This window comes from Haliotis rufescens, unplaced genomic scaffold (genome assembly GCF_023055435.1).
Source record: "Haliotis rufescens isolate VD_foot unplaced genomic scaffold, xgHalRufe1.0.p SCAF_6, whole genome shotgun sequence".
Classification (NCBI taxonomy): Eukaryota; Metazoa; Mollusca; class Gastropoda; order Lepetellida; family Haliotidae; genus Haliotis; species Haliotis rufescens.
The window spans coordinates 25,450,587-25,473,017 of NW_025964334.1; the positions used below are offsets into that span (position 1 = coordinate 25,450,587).

General features: G+C 39.1%; 1 protein-coding gene across 2 annotated transcripts in view; it reads right to left on the reverse strand.

Moving 5' to 3' along the window:
• Positions 1 to 22,431, reverse strand: part of LOC124111435 (low-density lipoprotein receptor-related protein 6-like) — a 90,847-nt gene that overhangs the window by 59,968 nt on the left and 8,448 nt on the right. For both annotated transcript variants that reach the window (XM_048386376.1, XM_048386375.1), the window contains exon 2: positions 3,780 to 4,173. In XM_048386376.1, coding sequence (XP_048242333.1) covers positions 3,780 to 4,173 — 394 coding nt within the window. The remainder of the gene's footprint in view (positions 1 to 3,779; positions 4,174 to 22,431) is intronic.

Consider the following 22,431-nt stretch of genomic DNA (forward strand, 5'->3'; position numbering starts at 1 on the left):
GTTGTCTACCAGTAGGAAGGGGACTGACTAAGTTTGAAAGTTGTCCTTGTGTGGACAGAAGGTTGGGTAATTTGAAAGTAGTTCTCAAGCAGACAGGACTTGCCAATATGAAAGTTGTAATCAAGTGAAAAGAAGACTTAGCAATTTGAAAGTGGATTGAGAACTTGGTAATTTGAAGTCAACAGAGGATGCAATAATTTCACAGGTTACATGCATAGATAGCACATATGTACGGCTGTATAATGTTCCTGTTTTTTTCAGTAGAACATCTCAACTGTCATATCACGACTCTTGATAAAGCAAATGTGACTGCTGATGTCAGACCCGTAACTGCACACAAGATGATCATGTATACGAACTCCGTATGACTCATAACTCATCACAACGCAACTTGACAATTTCATGAAGATAAACTGCCGGGCTAGAGAAAGTATACACCCATGTTTGATGGCGGCTAAAAATGAAACAAACATGAAATAGTTATTCAATGGTGATGTATTTGACACAGCTGTAGTTGTATAGTTGTGTTTTAGGCTTAGGTTTGCAATGTTTCTGGGAACTGTTTTTCAGCCATGTAAAGTTTTGATAATGTTTTTATAAAATCCAATTTTCAAGTGTATACTTTCCTGTGCCCGACCACCAATTCCATGAAGTTGCCTCTTACGACCAGCATAGGTTGCTGGGGAGCAATTCTAACCTGGCATACCCTCAGCATAAAATTTAAACATTGATGCAAATAGCAAATCCTTCCTGTGTGGACTAAGGGTTTACAATTGTAAAATGATGTCTCTTATCACATCAGTGCACTGAGAGGCTAAGGGTCACAATCTACATTCATGTCACTGAAATAATTACGTTCCATTCACTACCATCATTATGTAACAAGCTGATCATCAGCAATGAATATCTGTATATCGGCAGCGGTATATCGGGGGATCACTGTAACATGTTATGATGTGTTATTTAACATCCAATTATCTTTAACTTCATTTACTTACTTACGGATATGAATATTCATTTTTATGATTCTTAAAAAAAACCATATTTATCTTTTATCATTAACGGGGAGGGTCATGAAAAAATGGACAGTTTATAATAGAATAAAAAGTGCTTTTGCATTATGTCTTTTCAGGGAGGGTCATGAAAAAAATGTACAAGGACATGGGGACACTAGTGCATCAAAAACCTCTGCCACACATCCCACCCCTCCATCCCCTGTAATATATAGAGAATCTCACCCTCGTGTCTTTTGATATCAAATATATCAACACTTGTTGATAAAAGTGGAAAAACTTCTCGGCAAGCCTCGGAATTTTTCCACTTTTATCAACTCGTGTTGATATATTTGATATCAAAAGACACGAGTTTGAGATTTTATTTATCATCCAACATCATTTTTCCAACTTTTCAGTTTGTAGACAGTAATAAGCAGTGTCTTAGTGTAAAAAGTACTGCTTACAGCTTCAGTAGCAGAGCCATTAGTGATATCATTTGATTGTGATGTCATGGTAACCAATGACGTTACAATGGTCTGCAAACCATTGTGATGTAATTTCATTGCAGCGATATTTACTGTGTAGATATCGCTTGATCTCACCCAAGCGATATCTCCTGTGAGAGCGAGTTTTGGATGATAAATGACTGGTCCCTTAATTGTCCTTAATTTGCCATGGTGGATGTTGTTTCATTTTGGCTTTCTGGAGATAAAAATTCGCACAACAAAATTACTTCACCAAAAAAGAAATATTTCAACTTTTTCAGAAAAGCTCATCAATCTGAAACCCAAGTTGGCTCTATTGATGACAGGATTTCTCCGTGTGAAGCAACCCTTGGTGAACATGTCATTTACCACAAAACAAGCCTACAGAGACGAGAGGTCTGCATTCGGCAGTCGTGATTTACATGCAAAGAAATCGAGATTATAATTCCCTTGTCTTCTCTCTTATTGTTCCTTCTGTCTACTCGCGATGATAGATACTACGCATCACCTTTGATGAAGCAATCCCATGATTCTTCATTACCGTGTGCTGACGTAGGGATAGACAGTTTCTAAGACAAATAGCACCAGGTGCCGGGACAATTGTTTCAAATATTTCAGTACTCGGAGCCTCTGGTATTGGATTAAAATTCATGAGTAAATGCGATCACATCAATTCTATAGTACCATGCCTACATAACAAACGAGACAGCTATTGTGGGGCCTCCCTAATGTTAGTTTCGAGACATGGTAACAAATCGTTTTGATAATAACATTTATTATATTTCATCGAATAGATAGAAGGAAATTGATGGGACTTAAATTGATCGCCATGTTGGAGACATGTAAGTGTCTTGCTGGGGCTGCTTCAAGTCAAGAATAATTTCATGGGCATGATAAATCAAATCTACCGATTCGACGTAATAAGCGCCCAGAGCGCTCTCAAAATTAGAAATGGGGGGCTCTTATTAGAATATCATTTTGGTGAAAAAAACAGAGTTGAAAGATAAATTTCGTGGTTTATGCTGACAGCCTGAAATGTTTATGTACGACAGATATATTTTTCTAGAATTGAATTGCCCATAATTAAGGGTGCATATAACACACGAGTGCCTATTGTACGCGAATAAATAAGTCTTGTGAACATTGATCAATCGGAAGGGGTGGTAATTGGGATTGTTCAATAGCCAACATAATAGCAAATACCGCCATGGGCGCTTATTAGAGCAGGGCGCTTATTACGTCGAATACGGTAGTTCGTTTTGTCAAGATGAGTTAAATGAGGAAAGACTTGGCAGATCAGTGTGTCGGATGGAGTCATTGGTTGGTGGTGCAGCAGATATTGAATGACTGAGATGGGGGTTGGGGGGAGTAGTCAATGGGTGCTTCACTTTATAATGGGGTGGAGTCACTGGGTGTTGGGTGGTTAAATTTAGAGTAGGATCAATAGTATTCAAGGAGGGCTGGGTCACTGATTGGCGTGAGTGGTGATCGAGTGGGGTGGGGTTATTGTTTGTTTGGGTGGGGTGGGAGATAAAGCCACTATGTCACAATATTACAGCTGTATTTTTTGTTAGTTAAGGAAACTTTTAACACACATTCTTTGTGAAAATGACTCCAAGTTGACAGTGTACAATATCCACTTTCTTCAACATGCACTATTTGCAACAAATCAGCATGTAAGCACTTTCCGTTCTCACCACTTAGCGCTATGATGACTGTAAGTCTATGTTTAAGTATGGGAGTTACGATCACCTTTGCGCCAAGATCGTTTTGTGTAACGGGGCCCAGCCAAACCTCACTGTGTCATTAGTTTACCATCCTATAATCACTGCCAACCTGCCATTTTGACCACCCAATCCACACGGCAGTCACCCCTTCCTGAGCAGCATAACACAACCACCCTCTCTCGCAGTCATTACTTTGCCACAAAGTGCTACAACTGTTGGGTTCAGGCTAAGAACAGCGTGCTGTTGTACAAAACAACCTGAGCGCAACGACTGTCAAGTTATGGCAGTTACGATCACCTTAGCGCTAAGATTGCTTTGTACAACGGCACCCAGAAGGCCAGCAACCCATGCTTGTCGTGAGGCAACTTAATCGATCAAATGGGCAGACTCAGTGACTTAGATGAGTCATGTCATCACATCCCAACAGGGTGGATTGTTGATATTAATAATCAACGGTTTGTCTAGTCCAGACTCAGATATTTAAATCACGCAGTCATATAGCTGAAATATTCCTTCTGAGTGGGACATTTTAAACAAAACACCAGGGTACTACATAGAACAAACCAACTTACCCATTGGCTGGATCTAATGCAATTGCTCGTGGCTGGTCCAAGCCTTCCCAGAATAAAACTTTTCTATACGTCCCATCCAAATTACTGACTTCTATCCGATTGGTTTCTGAATCTGTCCAGTAGAGTTTCATGCCCAGCCAATCACAAGCCAGCCCATCTGGCGACACCAGGCCTGTTGCTATCACATTAATACTGTTCTGGGGATCGTTCAGGTTAGTCCTTTTAATGACTTCAAGGCTGACATCCGTCCAGAATATAGCACCTTCACTGAATATGAAATCTACAGCCGATGCATCTTCCAAGTTTGCAACGACAACGGTCGAGTTCCCCTTTGCATCTTCGGCATCGATAATCCTCACATCCTTCCTGTTAGCGAATAACAGTTGCGGGGATCCTGAAACAAAATAAACACCATTAGAACATGAACTGAAATTCTGATACCACAAATTTCCATTTGAGATAAACAGTCCAGGCATTCACTTGCATCATTAACAAGACATTCCCTGAAAAGCAATTGTGACTATTTTTCAGCCTAACTGATTATGTACATATAGAAACATGCACAATCAGCTAACGGTAACACATTTTGACATCCTGACACTCCAATAGCATTCTTGCCATGATTAGCTGCAAATTTGCTGATATGGGTATTAAGCACTATCCCCTCAATAACCTTGTAATATTGGAATCAAAATTGGCCATTAAGTATCCATGATTATTTCTCAACTTGGGTTCTGTGTAAGACAGGCATTGCTGAAATGTATTAATAATTGTGATATTTATTCCTTCGCGACTGTTAAATAATGTTCTTAGATATTGAAAAATTTTAATGTCATTTTAAAGAGTTGCTCGAAGGAATGCTTCCTCCTTATCACATCTAATTGCACCATTGACCTATCCTGATGCAGTCCTACAAAATGTCACGCTAGCCGGGCATGGGCACCAAGTGCTATTTCTGCAATAGAACTGGAGGCAGTAACGTACCATTAATTTGAAACAATCTACATTTTATGGAACTACGCCCACGCAGAGATTCACAGGTGAATGTCATGCACAACAGCAGAAGTAGTCGTGGGGAAAACATCAGCATCGTGTTCTTTATCAGTCCAGGATCATATAAGCAACAGTATTTATCAGTCCAGGATTATATAAGCAACAGTATTTATCAGTCCAGGATCATAGAATGTACAGTATTTATCAGTCCAGGATCATAGAATGTACAGTATTTATCAGTCCAGGATCATAGAATGTACAGTATTTATCAGTCCAGCATTGTACACTCTACAGTAGTTATCAGTCCGGCATTGTACAATCTACAGTATTTAACAGTCCAGCATATACAATCTACAGTAGTTATCAGTCCAGCATTGTACAATCGACAGTTTTTATCAATCCAGCATTATCAATGTACAGTATTTATCAGTCCAGCATTATACAATCTACAGTAGTTATCAGTCCAGCATTATACAATCTACAGTAGTTATCAGTCCAGCATTATACAATCTACAGTATTCATCAGTATTCTTCTGGAGACCAACTATAGAATAAATGCAGTATTCCTCATTCCATCACAATAAGTCGTCCTCCCCACAACCTTCTCCATGGCAATGGTCGGTGTGCGTGTGTGTACATATTTATAAGCAAGTGTCATGTCCAAGTATGTCACCAGAAGGAAATAAATCCTACATGGTAGACAGATCAAGGTACATAACGGGACCAAAACAGCAATCTAAAGTGATGGATTGTCTCTAGATTCAGAGATTCAAGACCTAACAGTACGTGGACCGGAGTCAGCCTCATCACAACCTGGTCGCTAATTGGTAATTAACACGACATCTTTGATTTGATTGACAGACCCAGGGACCTGACACAGACATCAACTGACTATGGCTTCACATATATAATGATTAGTCACATGAAAGAAGGATTAACTGCAATTACTAAACTTAATTGTAGCATCAGTGAATGGCCGTCTAGACCTGTCTGTAAAGTGACCACCAATAGCCCAACTGGACAAGGCCATAAAGACATGTTCTTCTTCAGTGGAGGGCGAAATGCCCTCACATCAACATCCATGTTGAGCTAATGACGATTTTGAAGTCGCTAATGACGATTTTGAAGTCGGTAAAGGGAGGGAAATGATGATGGATGTCAGACAATCAGGAACAGCAGAGTGTGATGGCTGACTGCCTGTAACTGGACGAGGCTTTGGCTGGAGTATTCCCTTCAACCAACAAGTGTCAAAACTGTTGTGGTCTTGATCATGGGTTTCACACAAAAAGCCTTTCTAAAGATAATTTGGACGAAACTGGAACCACAAAGATTGCTTGGCAACGTAATTAATTGTCTTGCTTGCCTAAGAAATATATGTTTTTGTTCAAGTTTCAACTGAATGACTGAATGTTGTTTTTATCCAAAATAAAACGACATACACAACTCAAAAGAACACCTAATTTAATATTTCAGATGACTATAGTTATTCTGTCATGAAAAAAACAGGCGTACTTTACCTTCTTTTAATATATATAATCAAATCTGCACCAGTCAAACAGGTGGTTGATAGCATGACTAACATTCTGTTAGGGCTGGGACGGGTAACTTGGGTACTCGGGTCGGGTGGGTACTGAGAAGCACCTGGGTACCCACAGGACTACCTGGACCCATGGTTAGTCATGTTATATATTGTTTAATGCCAAAAATGAACTAGAACTATATATGGTTACACTACAAGTCACTAATGTTGGCATTTCTTTCTGACTATGCACCCACTCCTTCTGACTTTTATATGTTTAAATAAAGATAAAACTTCAGTCAACTTCAGTGTATGCATGACCAGATCGTTTTATACCTGTATCTAAATACATTTTGTCCAGGGCTACGGTCAAACTATTCCCAATCGGGCATTTTGTACCCATCTCTTGAGACCTACAGTGGGTACCCGGGTAGGGTCGGGTAAAAGGGGGTGGGTACCCAGGTAATAAATGTGGACTCGTCCCAGCCCTACATTCTGTGTCCTCAGGGTTCAATGACAGACAACCAGGCTACACGTTTTCTCTACTTTCTCCCCATTAGTTGGGCTACAAGACAAACAATGGACAAAAAGGGCCTATCCAACCCCATTTCATGGATTCCAAAGACATTCTAAAGGAGACTGTGGTCTTTTACATGTACATAACAAAATAATGTAAAAGTCAAAATTGCATCCATCATATTTTAAAAATTATGTTGGAAAATCACTGCAAATGTCACAAAAAAGTAAAATGACATTCACCATTACATGATTGTTTTTATAGACTTGTCTGAATGCATAACAACAATAAAAATAATTTAAATTTTGAAAGTGTTGACCTATTCAGAACAGAGGTAGTCAGTGGACATGAAGAAATCAAACGACTGTTTTGACTCCAGTACCTAAAACTGAGGCTCATCTCTTTGTCAGACATTGAGACACTAGGCATTGTACTATGGGCCTAAGGCTTTACAGTATGGAATAAATCTTATCCTTATCCTTGTGCTTACTAGGCACTGGTTCTATCTGTACTGCAACAGAAACATCCCAGGAAACTGGAGAGCAGATTTTGTGAAGGTCGATGTCTGAACCCCAGGCGATATATAAACGTAACCCCTGGTCATCGGATCAGACAGACCGGTCAATGAATAAGTAGTATATACACTAGTCAATGAATAAATACTGGTATTGCCTGGGGCAACCCTGCAGTTGTTGACTGGGCTGTGTGGAGCATTGATGTAACGCTCAAATGAAACTGAAGACGGTCTGATGCAAACACAGGCCACAGCTGATGGATCTTAAGCAGAAAATGAAACACCGTTCCGACTCACAGCATCCAAACTTCGCAAGCCCTTACATACCCCAAGACGTTGCTATTTCAACCACACCATCAATAGTAGTAGCAGCGACGAAGATATTATGAATAGGCAGAAAAACAAACCATAATAGCTAATAGAATCATTTATTTTCACACTTTTTTCATCCAAACACCACATAACCAAAACATAACATAACATAACTGTATATCTCCCTATGTATGCTTAGGTGCAAGGTCTTACTTTAACACGAGAGAATTCCAACAATATTTTCAGCAATAAACAATAATCTTTGCAGCTGTTAGATTTTTGTCTTTAAGGCTGTGTAGTAGTGGTAGCTGTGGAGTGATTCATTAAGTTTTACATCGGAGACAAAAAAGTCAGGTATGTCCAAAGCCATCATGATGCCTAAAACCAAGTGATTAATGCTTCAATCATCTATCTATGTCATGGGGTAAACTGAGTTCTGAGGCAGCCTAGGCACCCCTTGGTTTTAAAATAGATATAACATCTCCATGTTTGTCTCCACATGGGAATTCCGGGACAGAATTGGTCCAGTAACCAATGCTTGTCTTCCTACGAGGATTCGGGGGCAAAATAGGTCTCCAGTACCCGATGCTCATCTCCTCGTGGGAATTCAAAGACAAATAGATCCAGCTACCAATGCCTGTCTCTCCAAAAGGGTTACCGAGGCAGAATAGGTCTCCCGTAACCAATGCTTGTCTTCCTACAAGGATTCTGGGGCACAATAGGTCTCCAGTAACCAATGCTTGTCTTCCTACAAGGATTCTGGAGCAGTACAGGTCTCCAGTAACCAATGCTCGTCTTCCTACAATGATTCTGGAGCACAACAGGTCTCCAGTAACCAATGCTTGTCTTCCTACAAGGATTCTGGGGCACAATAGGTCTCCAGTTCCCAATGCTCTTCTTCCTACAAGGATTCTGGGGCACAATAGGTCTCCAGTTCCCAATGCTCGTCTTCCTACAAGGATTCTGGGGCACAATAGGTCTCGAGTATCCAATGCTCGTCTTCCTACAAGGATTCTGGGGCACAATAGGTCTCCAGTTCCCCATGCTCGTCTTCCTACAAGGATTCTGGGGCACAATAGGTCTCGAGTATCCAATGCTTGTCTTCCTACGAGGATTCTGGGGCATAACAGGTCTCCAGTAGCAAACAATTCTTGTCTTCCTAAAGGAATGCTAGGGACAAGTAGTCCCTCAGCGCCCCATGCTTATCTCCCAACTGTGATTATGTGGGCAGAATAGGTCCTCAATGCCCATTACTTGCCTCCTTGAGGTGAATCTAGGGAAGAATGAGTCCCCAGTACCCAAAACCTATCTTCTAGTAGGGATTCTAGGGAATAATAGATCCCACTGACCCAAAACTTGTCTGCTTTGGGAGATTCAAGAGAATAACATGTCTCATTGACCCAAAACTTCTCTGCCATGGGAGATTCAATGGAATAATATCTGTAACAATCAGACACGCCAGCATGGTTCAAGCAGTTCAACATTATACAGTGTCTACACGAAAACTAATTCACCATTCCAAATATGTGTGGCATAATATGAGTGAGTGAGTATGGTTTTATGCTGATGCAATAATTCAGTAATAACATGGCAAGGGAAATCAAAATGGGCTTCACACTGTTTACCCATGCAAGGAATAGAACCCAGGCTATTTAACCACGGGCTATAAAACCAACCAAACCTTGTTAATTATAATGAACTGTAGAAATAATCTACAAGAGCCACTTCCAAGTCTAGCTCAGAGCTCCAGATAACCTTTTGAGCAATTGAGTTTTTACTCTTTGGTTTCTATTTTAATTGGGTTATCACATTTTTCATTGGGTAACCAATATTCTTTCACTCATCTATTCATCACTCTATTGGGTTTTTCCCAAAATAATTTAACATTTTAAGAATTTAAAAAAAATGAAATAATGATTTAGATGTATATAACGGTTCTAAATATATAGGCTTGACTCAGAAAGTAAATTAGCTCATAATTGTGTTTCGGAAATTAGCTGCGTTGTACGCATGCTGAAAAAGCTTCATTGGGTATTTACCTAGCTGTTTTTATACATTTTAGTATTTCATTTAATGTATGCGTTTCTATACACAGGATAATTGAAAGTAATTGGGTTTTAAATATTTTGGGGAGTATTTTACGCAAATAAGCGGCTTATCTGTAGCTCTGCTAGCTGTCACATTGCCATCTGTTAAGTATAATATACTATAGAAATAATCTACAAGAGCCACTTCCAAGTCTAGCTGTCATATTGCCATCTGTTAAGTATAATTACTGTAGAAATAATCTACAAGAGCCACTTCCAAGTCTAGCTGTCATATTGCCATCTGTTAAGTATAATTACTGTAGAAATAATCTACAAGAGCCACTTCCAAGTCTAGCTGTCATATTGCCATCTGTTAAGTATAATTACTGTAGAAATAATCTACAAGAGCCACTTCCAAGTCTAGCTGTCATATTGCCATCTGTTAAGTATAATTACTGTAGAAATAATCTACAAGAGCCACTTCCAAGTCTAGCTGTCATATTGCCATCTGTTAAGTATAATTACTGTAGAAATAATCTACAAGAGCCACTTCCAAGTCTAGCTGTCATATTGCCATCTGTTAAGTATAATTACTGTAGAAATAATCTACAAGAGCCACTTCCAAGTCTAGCTGTCATATTGCCATCTGTTAAGTATAATTACTGTAGAAATAATCTACAAGAGCCACTTCCAAGTCTAGCTGTCATATTGCCATCTGTTAAGTATAATTACTGTAGAAATAATCTACAAGAGCCACTTCCAAGTCTAGCTGTCATATTGCCATCTGTTAAGTATAATTACTGTAGAAATAATCTACAAGAGCCACTTCCAAGTCTAGCTGTCATATTGCCATCTGTTAAGTATAATTACTGTAGAAATAATCTACAAGAGCCACTTCCAAGTCTAGCTGTCATATTGCCATCTGTTAAGTATAATTACTGTAGAAATAATCTACAAGAGCCACTTCCAAGTCTAGCTGTCATATTGCCATCTGTTAAGTATAATTACTGTAGAAATAATCTACAAGAGCCACTTCCAAGTCTAGCTGTCATATTGCCATCTGTTAAGTATAATTACTGTAGAAATAATCTACAAGAGCCACTTCCAAGTCTAGCTGTCATATTGCCATCTGTTAAGTATAATTACTGTAGAAATAATCTACAAGAGCCACTTCCAAGTCTAGCTGTCATATTGCCATCTGTTAAGTATAATTACTGTAGAAATAATCTACAAGAGCCACTTCCAAGTCTAGCTGTCATATTGCCATCTGTTAAGTATAATTACTGTAGAAATAATCTACAAGAGCCACTTCCAAGTCTAGCTGTCATATTGCCATCTGTTAAGTATAATTACTGTAGAAATAATCTACAAGAGCCACTTCCAAGTCTAGCTGTCACATTGCCATCTGTGTTTGACAAGCTGTCAGATAAAGACTGTGTCAATCAATGTCAAAACATACATACAGCACTGCGTGTCCTCTCTGGCAATGCTCCAACGCTACTCTCAGATACTGATTACATTTAAAAACCTACATGCCTAACATTCAGTACAAAAGTAGCGTGGTTTTTTGTCTGAATTCTACTAATACACAACCCTTCAGTACAATTTTACCACAAGCATGAGGGGCCAAGGGCCTACCCGGTCAAAAAAGTGGATTCACAGAATATAAATTCTCTGACATGCAAACTGAACATGTGGGCTTGAAGAAAGTGCACGTAAAACTTCAGATTAAGACACTTTTTTTACTTAAAATGACAAGGAATTACTTTGCTATAAATCAAGGACATTTTGAGTGTGTGAGTGAGTATGGTTTTACACCACTTATTAGCAATATTCCGCTCCACACATTTTACCCATGTGGGTAATCGAACCCGGGTTTTTGCTCTGACATGCGAATACTTCAACCACTAGACTACCTCACCATTGCTCACCGCTCCCCAAAGACATTAAAAATTTTATACACCATTTCTGCATTGAATAAAAAACGTTATTTCATATTCTCAAATAACATGCTTGCTTCCCCTCCAGTATAGGAGGGTCAAGATACAAAACATATTTGAATGAAGAAACAGGGATAGATGACTGCTGACAACTGTACAGAATATGATTAAAATGATCGGAAAACTTCAGTTGAAATATCTGACGTCACAAAAGGGCTACAATAACAGTTAATTTAACTGTCAAAGACCTGACACATTCGCATACATTTACATTATGAAAAATTCCAAATTTGTCTCCTTAAACATGAAGATTTTTAAAGTGAAAAAACATCAGCCGTTTTTACAAATATTTCTTAGAAAACATTCCACCGAAGTCTCAGGAACAAAAGTAATCAAAGGCTTCAGCAGCAAAAAATATTATTTTGACTACCAAATTGATTTAACAGACAAGATGTTTATTCCCAACCTCTTCAAACTGGCAAGACTAATATTGTTTAATTGTCTCTTAAAGTTCATACTTAACAGACGATAAGGCCTTTGACCTGCCACAGATTAAATATTCATGAGGCACAAGGGTTTATGCCCCTTGTAATGAGACGAAGAAGAATCGGCTTCAATCGAAACATGTGACAGGCTGACCAACCATTACAGAGCACCATAAAGTACAAAGGGTTGTGACTGAGGTCAAGTAGTAAATTCTGAAGTTATAACCAGCCATGTGTTACGGCTTGTATAACACACTCGGTAATAATCCTATGCAAATTTCTCCATCAGATAATCATACATTTCTGTCAAAAATGTCCCATTTCAATATGCATGATCCTGATTAGATTGATTCATCACTTATCTAATCTTAACATCATCTCCAGTGTGTCATTATCGTTTACAACAAAAAGTCTGCACATCAAACATTGTTGACATAATGCAGTGATTTCTTCAACATTGAATCTAAGATTAATGACGTTTTCAAAAAATCTCCATTTTCCAATAATGTATGACAAAACAACTGCAAGTGATGGCCTAATACCACCTGTGATCATCAATTAAAGCAGCAGTGTGAATAATTGCAGTTTCTAAAGCTGAACAAACCAAGTACTTTCACATATGATAGCATAATTATACTTTAATGAAGCTGCAGTCTATCACAACCATGACAGAGATTTGTGTAACCTCTTTTGTGAAGACCACTGAAGGGTGAGGTGAACACGGCCATCCAGCACTGGCCTATTAAACAGCTCCCCGGGAGACACAGCTATCTGCAAATGGGCAGGTGTGATATTTCATGGGTAATAAAGTGATGCAACACCTCAAGTGTGGAGAGCTCAACCTCGTTAGCAACAGGTGAAAACGGAAAAGTCTTACTGACAGGTGATAATGAGATTCTAATTGCTCGCTGTTTACTGGTAGACTAATGTGACTATGAATGCTGCAGTGATTTGGTTTGTTCGTTTGTTTGTTGTTTAACCCCACACTCAACAATACTCTAGGTATATGACATTGGCCAAAATGATAGCAAACTCTATACTAGACAAATGACTGATTGATATTCAAAGTGAACAATGATCCATGACATAGGGGTATTATGACACACAAACAACCAAATCTGACTGCCCAATAGGAGCAGAGGAGGAATGGTTGCCAATTTAAACCCAGAATCTTCACTAAGGGTATGGGTACGCATAAGATAAGCTGTAGGGCACAGGTGAAGCAGTGTGACACCAAGTCCCTGTGCTCCCTCCCTGTGTTTTTCTTGACACAATTAGTTACTTAGGAAAATAATAGTTCATCTACTTCATAACGCACCCTAACTTGTGTGTCCTTTGACAACCCTAACCTGACCTGGGCCCAGTTGTACAAAGCAATCTTAGCGCTACGACTATCATATGTCGATGTTAAGGTATGGGAGTTGCAATCATAGCTCTGGGATCACTCCGGGATCACTCTGGGATCACTCTGGGATCACTTTGTGCAAATTGTTTCTGGTTCCTTCATGCCTTTCCTTTGATTCTCATTGGCCCTCACTCCCCATAAATAATGACTGGTCCCTAGCCTCTCAGCACTTACCCCTCCAACTATACAATATGTCCCACCAAGCCTGCGTTGCCAGATATCACCAAGGACATGCTGGAGGAGGGAATAACTCCCGTAATTACCCCACACTAAAACAATTTACAACAATAAAGTCTCTCAATACAATCATATATCCTTCCACTGTTGCTGGTGACAGATATATATCTATAGTTTCAAGGTAACAGCCTTCAGGTATGTTGATAATAAGAAATGTCATAAAACATCAGTTTGTCTGTGTTTACTGCCACATTTTGACACGGATATGTATCACTGAATGGATGTTACAAATATTCAGAAACCTATAGCTGATCTGTTTATTTGAAAGAAATACAGTAAACTACGTTTATAATGAACATACTTATAACGAACTGATGGATATAATGAACTCTTTTTTGGCTCCGTCCATTTGCCGTAGTTATGCTGTATATGTGCTTATAACAAACTACGGTTATTACGAACTAAATTTAGTGGTCCCTTTAAGTTCGTTATAACCATAGTTTACTGTATTAAAAACAATTTCTGTTCAATAATGACCAAATTTGAAAACAATGAACAAAAGGGTCTTTATCCATTAGGAAGTCTGTGGGATTGCAATAACAATATTGACTGTCTCACAGTCCATGAAGATATTATTTCCCTTCCACCAAGCCACTAAAATGCTATAGTCCTAAAAAATAAACAAGTCTAGATTTTCCCTCTGAATCTCCTACTTCACTGGGGCTCTTTTTCAATAAAAATGTAGTTGTTTGTTTCTATGAACATTACATATTTTCAGAGACTTAGCGTTAGTCTAGGACATCCCTAAATGCTTGCATTGCATCCCAGTGTATTCCCTCAATCTGACAAACGATGCTACTTCTATCAGTTCTTGTTATCTTTGGGTTTTACGCCATTTTGAATGCTACTTCAGTAATATCGAGACATGTCAGCTTAATACAATGAGATTTGGTTTGGTTTGTTTGTTGTTTAACGCTGCACTCAGCAATATTCCAGCTATATGCCAGCGGTCTGTAAATAATGGAGTCTGTACCAGACAATCCAGTGATTGACATCATGAGCATCGATCCACGCAATTGGGATAGATGACATGCATCAACCAAGTTAGCGAGCCTGACCACCCAATCCCGTTAGTCGCCTTTTACCACAAGCATAGTCACCTTTTACGGCAAGCATGGGTTGCTGAAGATCTATTCTACCCCAGATCTTCACGGGTCTAATACAATGACAGGAAAGGACAAACCAACGATCATAATCATGACATGCCTAAATTAAATTGTGACACCTTTGAAGATTTGGCCCGTCTTGTCTCTAGAAGAGCGTAGAAACAGAATGAGTGAGGTCTCACATCGTCGATGTAACATCACAGCAGGTGACACCAATGCTTTATACATTATACCCACATGGGGAATCAAACCCAAGTCTCTGGTCTGGTAGGCTAACCTTTCTCCACTAGGCTACTCCACCTCCCCAGAAGAAGCAAGAGTTATCAACCAACACCATTACATTGGACACTGACATAAACACTCACTTCCTGTACTAAACCATAAAAAGGTTTAACATAGTTACATGTAAACACAAATTTAAGTAAGTAAGAACTATGTACATATTAAATCAAGATCACTGAGGTCCTGAAGTAGACAAATCTACATTAACTAGTTCACAGTAAAACATCCTTTTTGTATAGAACTTAGCTTGTTGGCATTTGCTATAAGAAACATTTCTTTTGTCTGTTGTGAACATAATGTTTAAAAGTGACAAAAATTTAGTTTTCAAAATTTTATATCCATTAATAAAATATTTAGCCAAAAGCAACAATAGGGCGAACACATTAGTATATATATTCTCCTTCAAACCAAACAGAATACGCTGAAAGTCAGTAGGCTTAATGGCCATTGCAAAAAACCTTGCCCTTGTTTGCATTCCCAAAATAAGTGGGTAATTATTTCAACCTCACATTGAAAAAAGGACATGTTTTTGACATACCCAGCTGTTACAAATATAGCTATTAATCACCACAGAATTGCTCACTGACATTTTCATAATAATATTGAACTTTATTTTCTCAACAGGCATTGATAACATGAAGTTTTTTGTTTGTTTGTATTTAACGCCGCTCTCAGCAATAGTCCAGCTATATGACAGCGGTTTGTAAATAATCAAGTCTAGACCAGACAATCCAGTGATTGACATCATGAGCATCGATCCAGGCAATTGCGATCGATGACATCAACCAAGTCAGCAAGCCTGACCACCCTATCCCATAAGTCGCCTCTTACGACAAGCATAGTCGCCTTTTACGGCAAGAATGGGTTGCTGAAGACCTATTCTACCACGGATCTTCACGGGTAAATAGTATTTATGTCATATTATTGTTCATGACACATGAAAATAACACTATAGTATTAAAGGATGAACCCCTGGTTTTCTTCTGGAGGTGATAGAACACATTATCATAAACCTATCAATGACATGTGTCATTTTGCATGTGCAATAGAGCCAACATAGAGTGTGTCATATCACAGACCCAGACTCAGACCCGTATTACACCCCTTGCTGGGCTGTATGGCTTGTCAATGCATCAATGGGCGATCGATATCAGCCCGGGTGGTAAGAAGTTGGAGTTACGTCCCTTAGGGTGTCGTCTGCTCGGTATGCTTTCCCATGACAATGTCTTCCAAACAAGGTGAAAATGTACTGCATTCACTTGCAAATAGATACATTTTACAATTTGATGCTATGGGTTGATATGGTGTATGATATGAAAACTGCCATATAATTACTTTGATATATCATCAACATTGCAATAGAAAGTGGGGAATACAAAAACAATACCCAAGACCGCTTTAACATTTCCAGTCTGAATGAGACTCCATCAAGCAACACGCTTAAGTAACAAGCATTACTCGAAATCAAGGGAGATCTAGAGGTCCAGGTTTTAGCCGTAGTGTTTGTCATAAGAGACCTCCTAAATCTTAATTTATTAATACTAGGGTTATGGCAAGGGCCCTTGGACTAATTTCAAAGAGTGAACAGAAATCTGTTATTTCATCTCAATTGTCACCAAGCAGTGAATGGGTACAGAGTAGTGAGTGAGTGTGGTTTTACACCACTTTTAGCAATATTCCAGCAATATCATGGCGGGGGACACCTGAAATGGGCTTCACACATTGTACCCATGTCGGGAATCGAACCCGGGTCTTCGGCGTGACGAGCGAACGCTTTAACCACTAGGCTACCCGACCGCCCCAGGTACACAGTAGGATGAGATGGCAATGTGGTTGTTAACTTTGTAGCGCCTAAGCTTGGGTTGTATACTCCTCAGGAGCAGAGAATAATTCTTGAGTCTACACTGATCCGGTGACTAGGGTACTAGCGCTTTGAGCATGACCCTGAGTGGTTTGGAAATATGCACAACAAAATTGCCTATTATATTATTATTATTATTATTATTATTATTATTATTATTATTATTACTACTACTTCTGAGCTGTTGTGGTTCATGATCTACAGTGGGGATGCTTCCCTCCCAGAAATACAGTTCTCCTTCTTATATGAAGGCAGATCACTTTTCAACTGAAAATATTTCAGTAGTTTTTAACATCATCATTAAATTTGTCAATTAATATCAAAATAATAAACTTGTAAAGCAACACTGGATCCAAACACCATTCCTGGTTATTCAGATCACTAACATTATCAATGGAACAATGTTTAACAGCAAGACTCGCTGACTTGGTAGATGCATGTCATCGTATCCCAATTGTGTATATCAATGTTCATGATGTCAATTACTGGATTGTCTGGCCCAGACTCGATTATTCAGAGACCTCCATTATATAGCTGGTATACTGCTGAGAGTGGCTTTTAACAACAAACAAACAAACAAACAAACAAACAAATCAGACGGTTTAAGCAGCTCAAGTTGAAACTCCCAACCCAAATCACCCTGTAACTATTGTTCAATACAAAAACATATACTGTAACCCAATTCGTCACCTTCGAAATCCCAAACACGATCCTCTAAGCCTAGACCTAATTCTACCTGAGAACTAATCCTTCTTTTTTCACAGCAGCTAAATTGTGAAACAGGCTATAGTGGCCAGGCCTGGCTGATCACCTGACCTAGGGCATGTCAAAACAGTAATAGGACCCTGACACCAGAGTGACTGCAGCTCTCACGGTGTGCAAGTTGTAGTAGTTGGTACTGAGCCAAACCTACCACCCCTGCCATCACAAGTTCCATTCATCCTCCTTCCTGACGGGCTACATCAGGACACTATGCCCACCAGTAAAACATAAATACCGTATTCGACGTAATAAGCGCCCAGGGCTCTCTCAAAATTAGAAATAGGGGGCCCTTATTAGAATATTATTTTGGTGGACAAAACAGAATTGAAAAAATAAATTTCGTGCTTTATGCTGACAGCCTAAAATGTTTATATATATCCAGAATTTAATTGCCCATAATTAAGGGTGCATAAAAAAGTCTTCAATCGGAAGGGGTGCTAATTGGGATTGTTCACAAGCCAATATATTAGCAAATATCGCCTTATGCGCTTATTAGAGCGGGGTGCTTATTACGTCGAATACGGTACTTCATTCTCTAACCCAACATGGTTAAGGTATGATTATTGTTGAAGGATAATTCCGTCTTGATCCAGCATATTGTGAAGTTGAAGTTGGTTACTTATATTAGCTTTCGGAAGTCTTATCTTAATACTTTAATTTCTTGACACGTAGGCATTCATATATTAATCCATAAGTCTTCTTACTAGTCTGGCATTAATCTTGATAGAATGATTTAAACGTAACATCATACAATGATTTTAGAACAAAATTACATCAAATAAGACCTGTTAACTGATATTTCCTATGTCTGCTTTACATTCTTGACGAATTTGGAAATTATATGATTCTGATTGGTTAATCAAAGGTATCAAATCACAATAATTACCTCTGAATGAAACAGCAGAAATGATGTAGAATAATATTTATGGAATAGTACTTCTTTCTTAGTCATTGCCGGCAGGTATTTTAAATAATTTATGTACAACTACAGGGTACAAAATGCAGGATATAGTTATTATAATATTCAAAGTATGCACTTGGTTCCAGAGGTGTCTAATCTACAATGACTTTCCTCAAATTTCAAAACACAGTAGGTTTATCTCCAAATTTTGTTGGTGCAGAGAACAATATCGGTGATTCACAGCAGATCCAAGCATGCTTTCCCCCAAAACTGATAATATGCAAATCTGAACTAAAAAATAACTTGAATCCTTGAATTATGTTTTTTCTTGAACATTCCTTGCAGCAACTCTCGCCAAAATCCAACTGTAATCACCATTTCAAATTCATTCAATATTTTTAATTCAACAGGCAGAGCAAATAACACCCGTTAGAGGATGTGAATCGGAATGGCAAAATCCAATTTGGGAATACCTGGTTGTGATTGTGGTAAGCAGAGACTTAGTACTGGAAACTTGCTGCCCCCACATGTATAGGGGTGAGGGAGGGCACTGGGGGGTGAGGGAAAGAACAGGGGGATGAGGATGGGGGCACTGACTCTCACTTCCAGTGTTTACCCAATATAATACTGTGCATTCCTCACCACATCCATAGGAGGGGCCAAGGAAAGGCCCAACTCAATTGATTTTTATTCTGGAATGCCATAGCATGTTTTTCCCCAATCAGATTTTTTTTGCAGTTGGAGCAATTACGCCCATCACTGATTACTTGCTCTTGAGGTTGTGACAAACTGTCCTATATAGAAGGGACTTACACAATACAGGGTCTCAACGCCAGTGCTGGGGAAGCTGTTAGATAAACTGGGTGTTTGATAGGCAAATACAAGCTGTTCTTGTTGGAAACACTAGGCGTATGGCAGGGGAACAAATTTGACCTGAATTGCTGGCGCTTGCCTGTTGGAGTCCTGCTTGCTGGCAGAGTGCCTGGCCTGTGTAAACAAACCCCTGTCACTGGTAGTCTGGCAGGTGCCCCCTGATCCCCTTCAGCTGCTCTATACTCACATACAACTGGGGTACATGTGGGATACACTACCTATAGCTGGTATATACAACTGGGGTACATGTGGGATACACTACCTATAGCTGGTATATACAACTGGGGTACATGTGGGATACACTACCTATAGCTGGTATATACAACTGGGGTACATGTGGGATACACTACCTATAGCTGGTATATACAACCAGGGTACATGTGGGATACACTACCTATAGCTGGTATATACAACTGGGGTACATGTGGGATACACTACCTATAGCTGGTATATACAACTGGGGTACATGTGGGATACACTACCTATAGCTGGTATATACAACTGGGGTACATGTGGGATACACTACCTATAGCTGGTATATACAACTGGGGTACATGTGGGATACACTACCTATAGCTGGTATATACAACTGGGGTATATGTGGGGTACACTACCTACAGCTGGGTATATACAACTGGGGTATATGTGGGATACACTACCTATGGCTCGGTATATACAACTGGAGTATATGTGGGATACACTACCTAAAGCTCGGTATATACAACTGGGGTATATGTGGTATACACTACCCATAGCTGGGTATATACAACTGGGGTACACTACCTATAGCTGGTATATACAACTGGGACCTATTCTACCCCGGATTTTCATGGGTCAATATGGCCATGTACACAACCAAGCATATTATGGACTTATATACAACAAAGGATTGGGACATATATGGCCATATATACTACCAAAGATTAGGGGATATATGGCCATATATACTACCAAGGATTAGGGGATATATGGCTATATCTACTACCAAGCAATAGGTGACATATACACAACCAAGCAATAGGGTATATTATGGCTATATATACTACTAAGGATTAGGTGATATATGACCATATATACTACCATGGATTATAAATACTTCCACGGATTAGATGCCATATGGCTATATATACTATCAAGGATTGGGTGACATATGATTATATGCACAACCCAGCGACAGGTGACATATACACAACCAAGCAATAGGGTACATTATGGCCATATATACTACCAAGGATGAGGTGATATATGGCTATATATATATACACCAAGGATTAGGTGACATATGGCCATATACACAACCCAGCAATAGGTCCAAACAATAGCTTACATTGTGGCCATATATACTACCAAGGATTAGGTGAAGTAAGACGAGTTGTGATGCTTGATAAAGGTGTCAGGATCTACACCGAAACGTTGCACTAATTGTAATAAAGAAGTTGTTCATCCATAGAACTCGTCTTACTTCATCACTCCAACTTCTAAATGCCACTCAAAGAAGGATTAGGTGGTATATGACAATATACAACAAAACAATAGAGTAAATTATGGCCATATATATTACCAAGGATTAGTAGACACATGGCCATATACACAACCAAGGAATAGGGTACATTACGGTCATATATACTACCAAGGATTAGGTGATATATGACCATATACAACCAAGCAATTGGTATATTATGGCCCTATATACTACAAAGTATTAGGTGACATATGACCATATACACTACCAAGGGCTATGTGATATATGGCCATATACACTTAGGTCTCCACTAATACAAAAAGCCACCATTCCACGTAACCATCTGTGTCCCATGATACATACAGGGCAACATTTAAGGCCTCAACAAAAACTATATGCTTATTTTTCCCGACCGACCCTAAATTCAGGTGCAGACCTTTCTTATAGTGGTACTCACTGATTGTGACATAGTTGCAGAGTTTGCGGCGACAAAAACCCAACCTATATTCCCAATGTTGAAATGAAGAACGATCTGAAGTCTAACATTGTTTTTATAAGGCCTTAGTGTACGATAAAACTCACACCACCTCATCTCAGTGATGTATCATGCCACTATCTACTGTAAATTATATATGAGCCATAAAATCCATGCACTACCTCAGACATGCAGGTCCAGACTTCCCTACATATGAATAATGTACCTGCTTTGATACACATGTAAACACTGTGGCAGATATAGGGATGGATACGACAGGTTCATGTTACAGACACCAGGGCTACAGTATGTGCATGAGAATCTGCAGCATGTAGACGCACGTATACAACATTACATCTGCATATCCTCCAGGAAAGAACAAAGATAAGATATGTGGATTACATCTACAAATATTTACACACCTAGTGTTAATAAATCAACGGAGACCCTGGGGTCATTGAGGCTCTGTTGCTATAGGAACAGTATTTGAATCAAGCGACCCCGCAATTTCAAATTTTAAAAATTAGGGGCATGGCAAGGACCCTTTGACGCATTTTTCGAACACTGCACCCATCATAATAAACACCTGCCTGCCAGCTCATTGACCATCTTCCTGAGGCAAGGGAGTTAACTAACTGTAAAAGTCCAGTTTCCACCCTTGCCAAACAAGGCGGGAATTCCGGAGTTACGTTTTGGCTGGGCTAAACGAGTCCATGCACTGTCAAATCAAAATTGTGTAATGAACTAGACATCTGTTTCGTAAACAAAATGGATTTCAACATGTAGATTTCAGTCGACTGCAGGATTTGCAAAGCATGTATACTGCTAGGCTAACACTTAGTCAATGAAAACATATCTTCAAAATAATACAAATATTTTTTCCAAAGAACCTTTCCTCTTCTCCTGTTTTGTTAGTTTGATCTAGACTTGCCTCGTCTTTTAGTAAAAAAAACATCTAAAAGATATAAACTCCATAGTCAT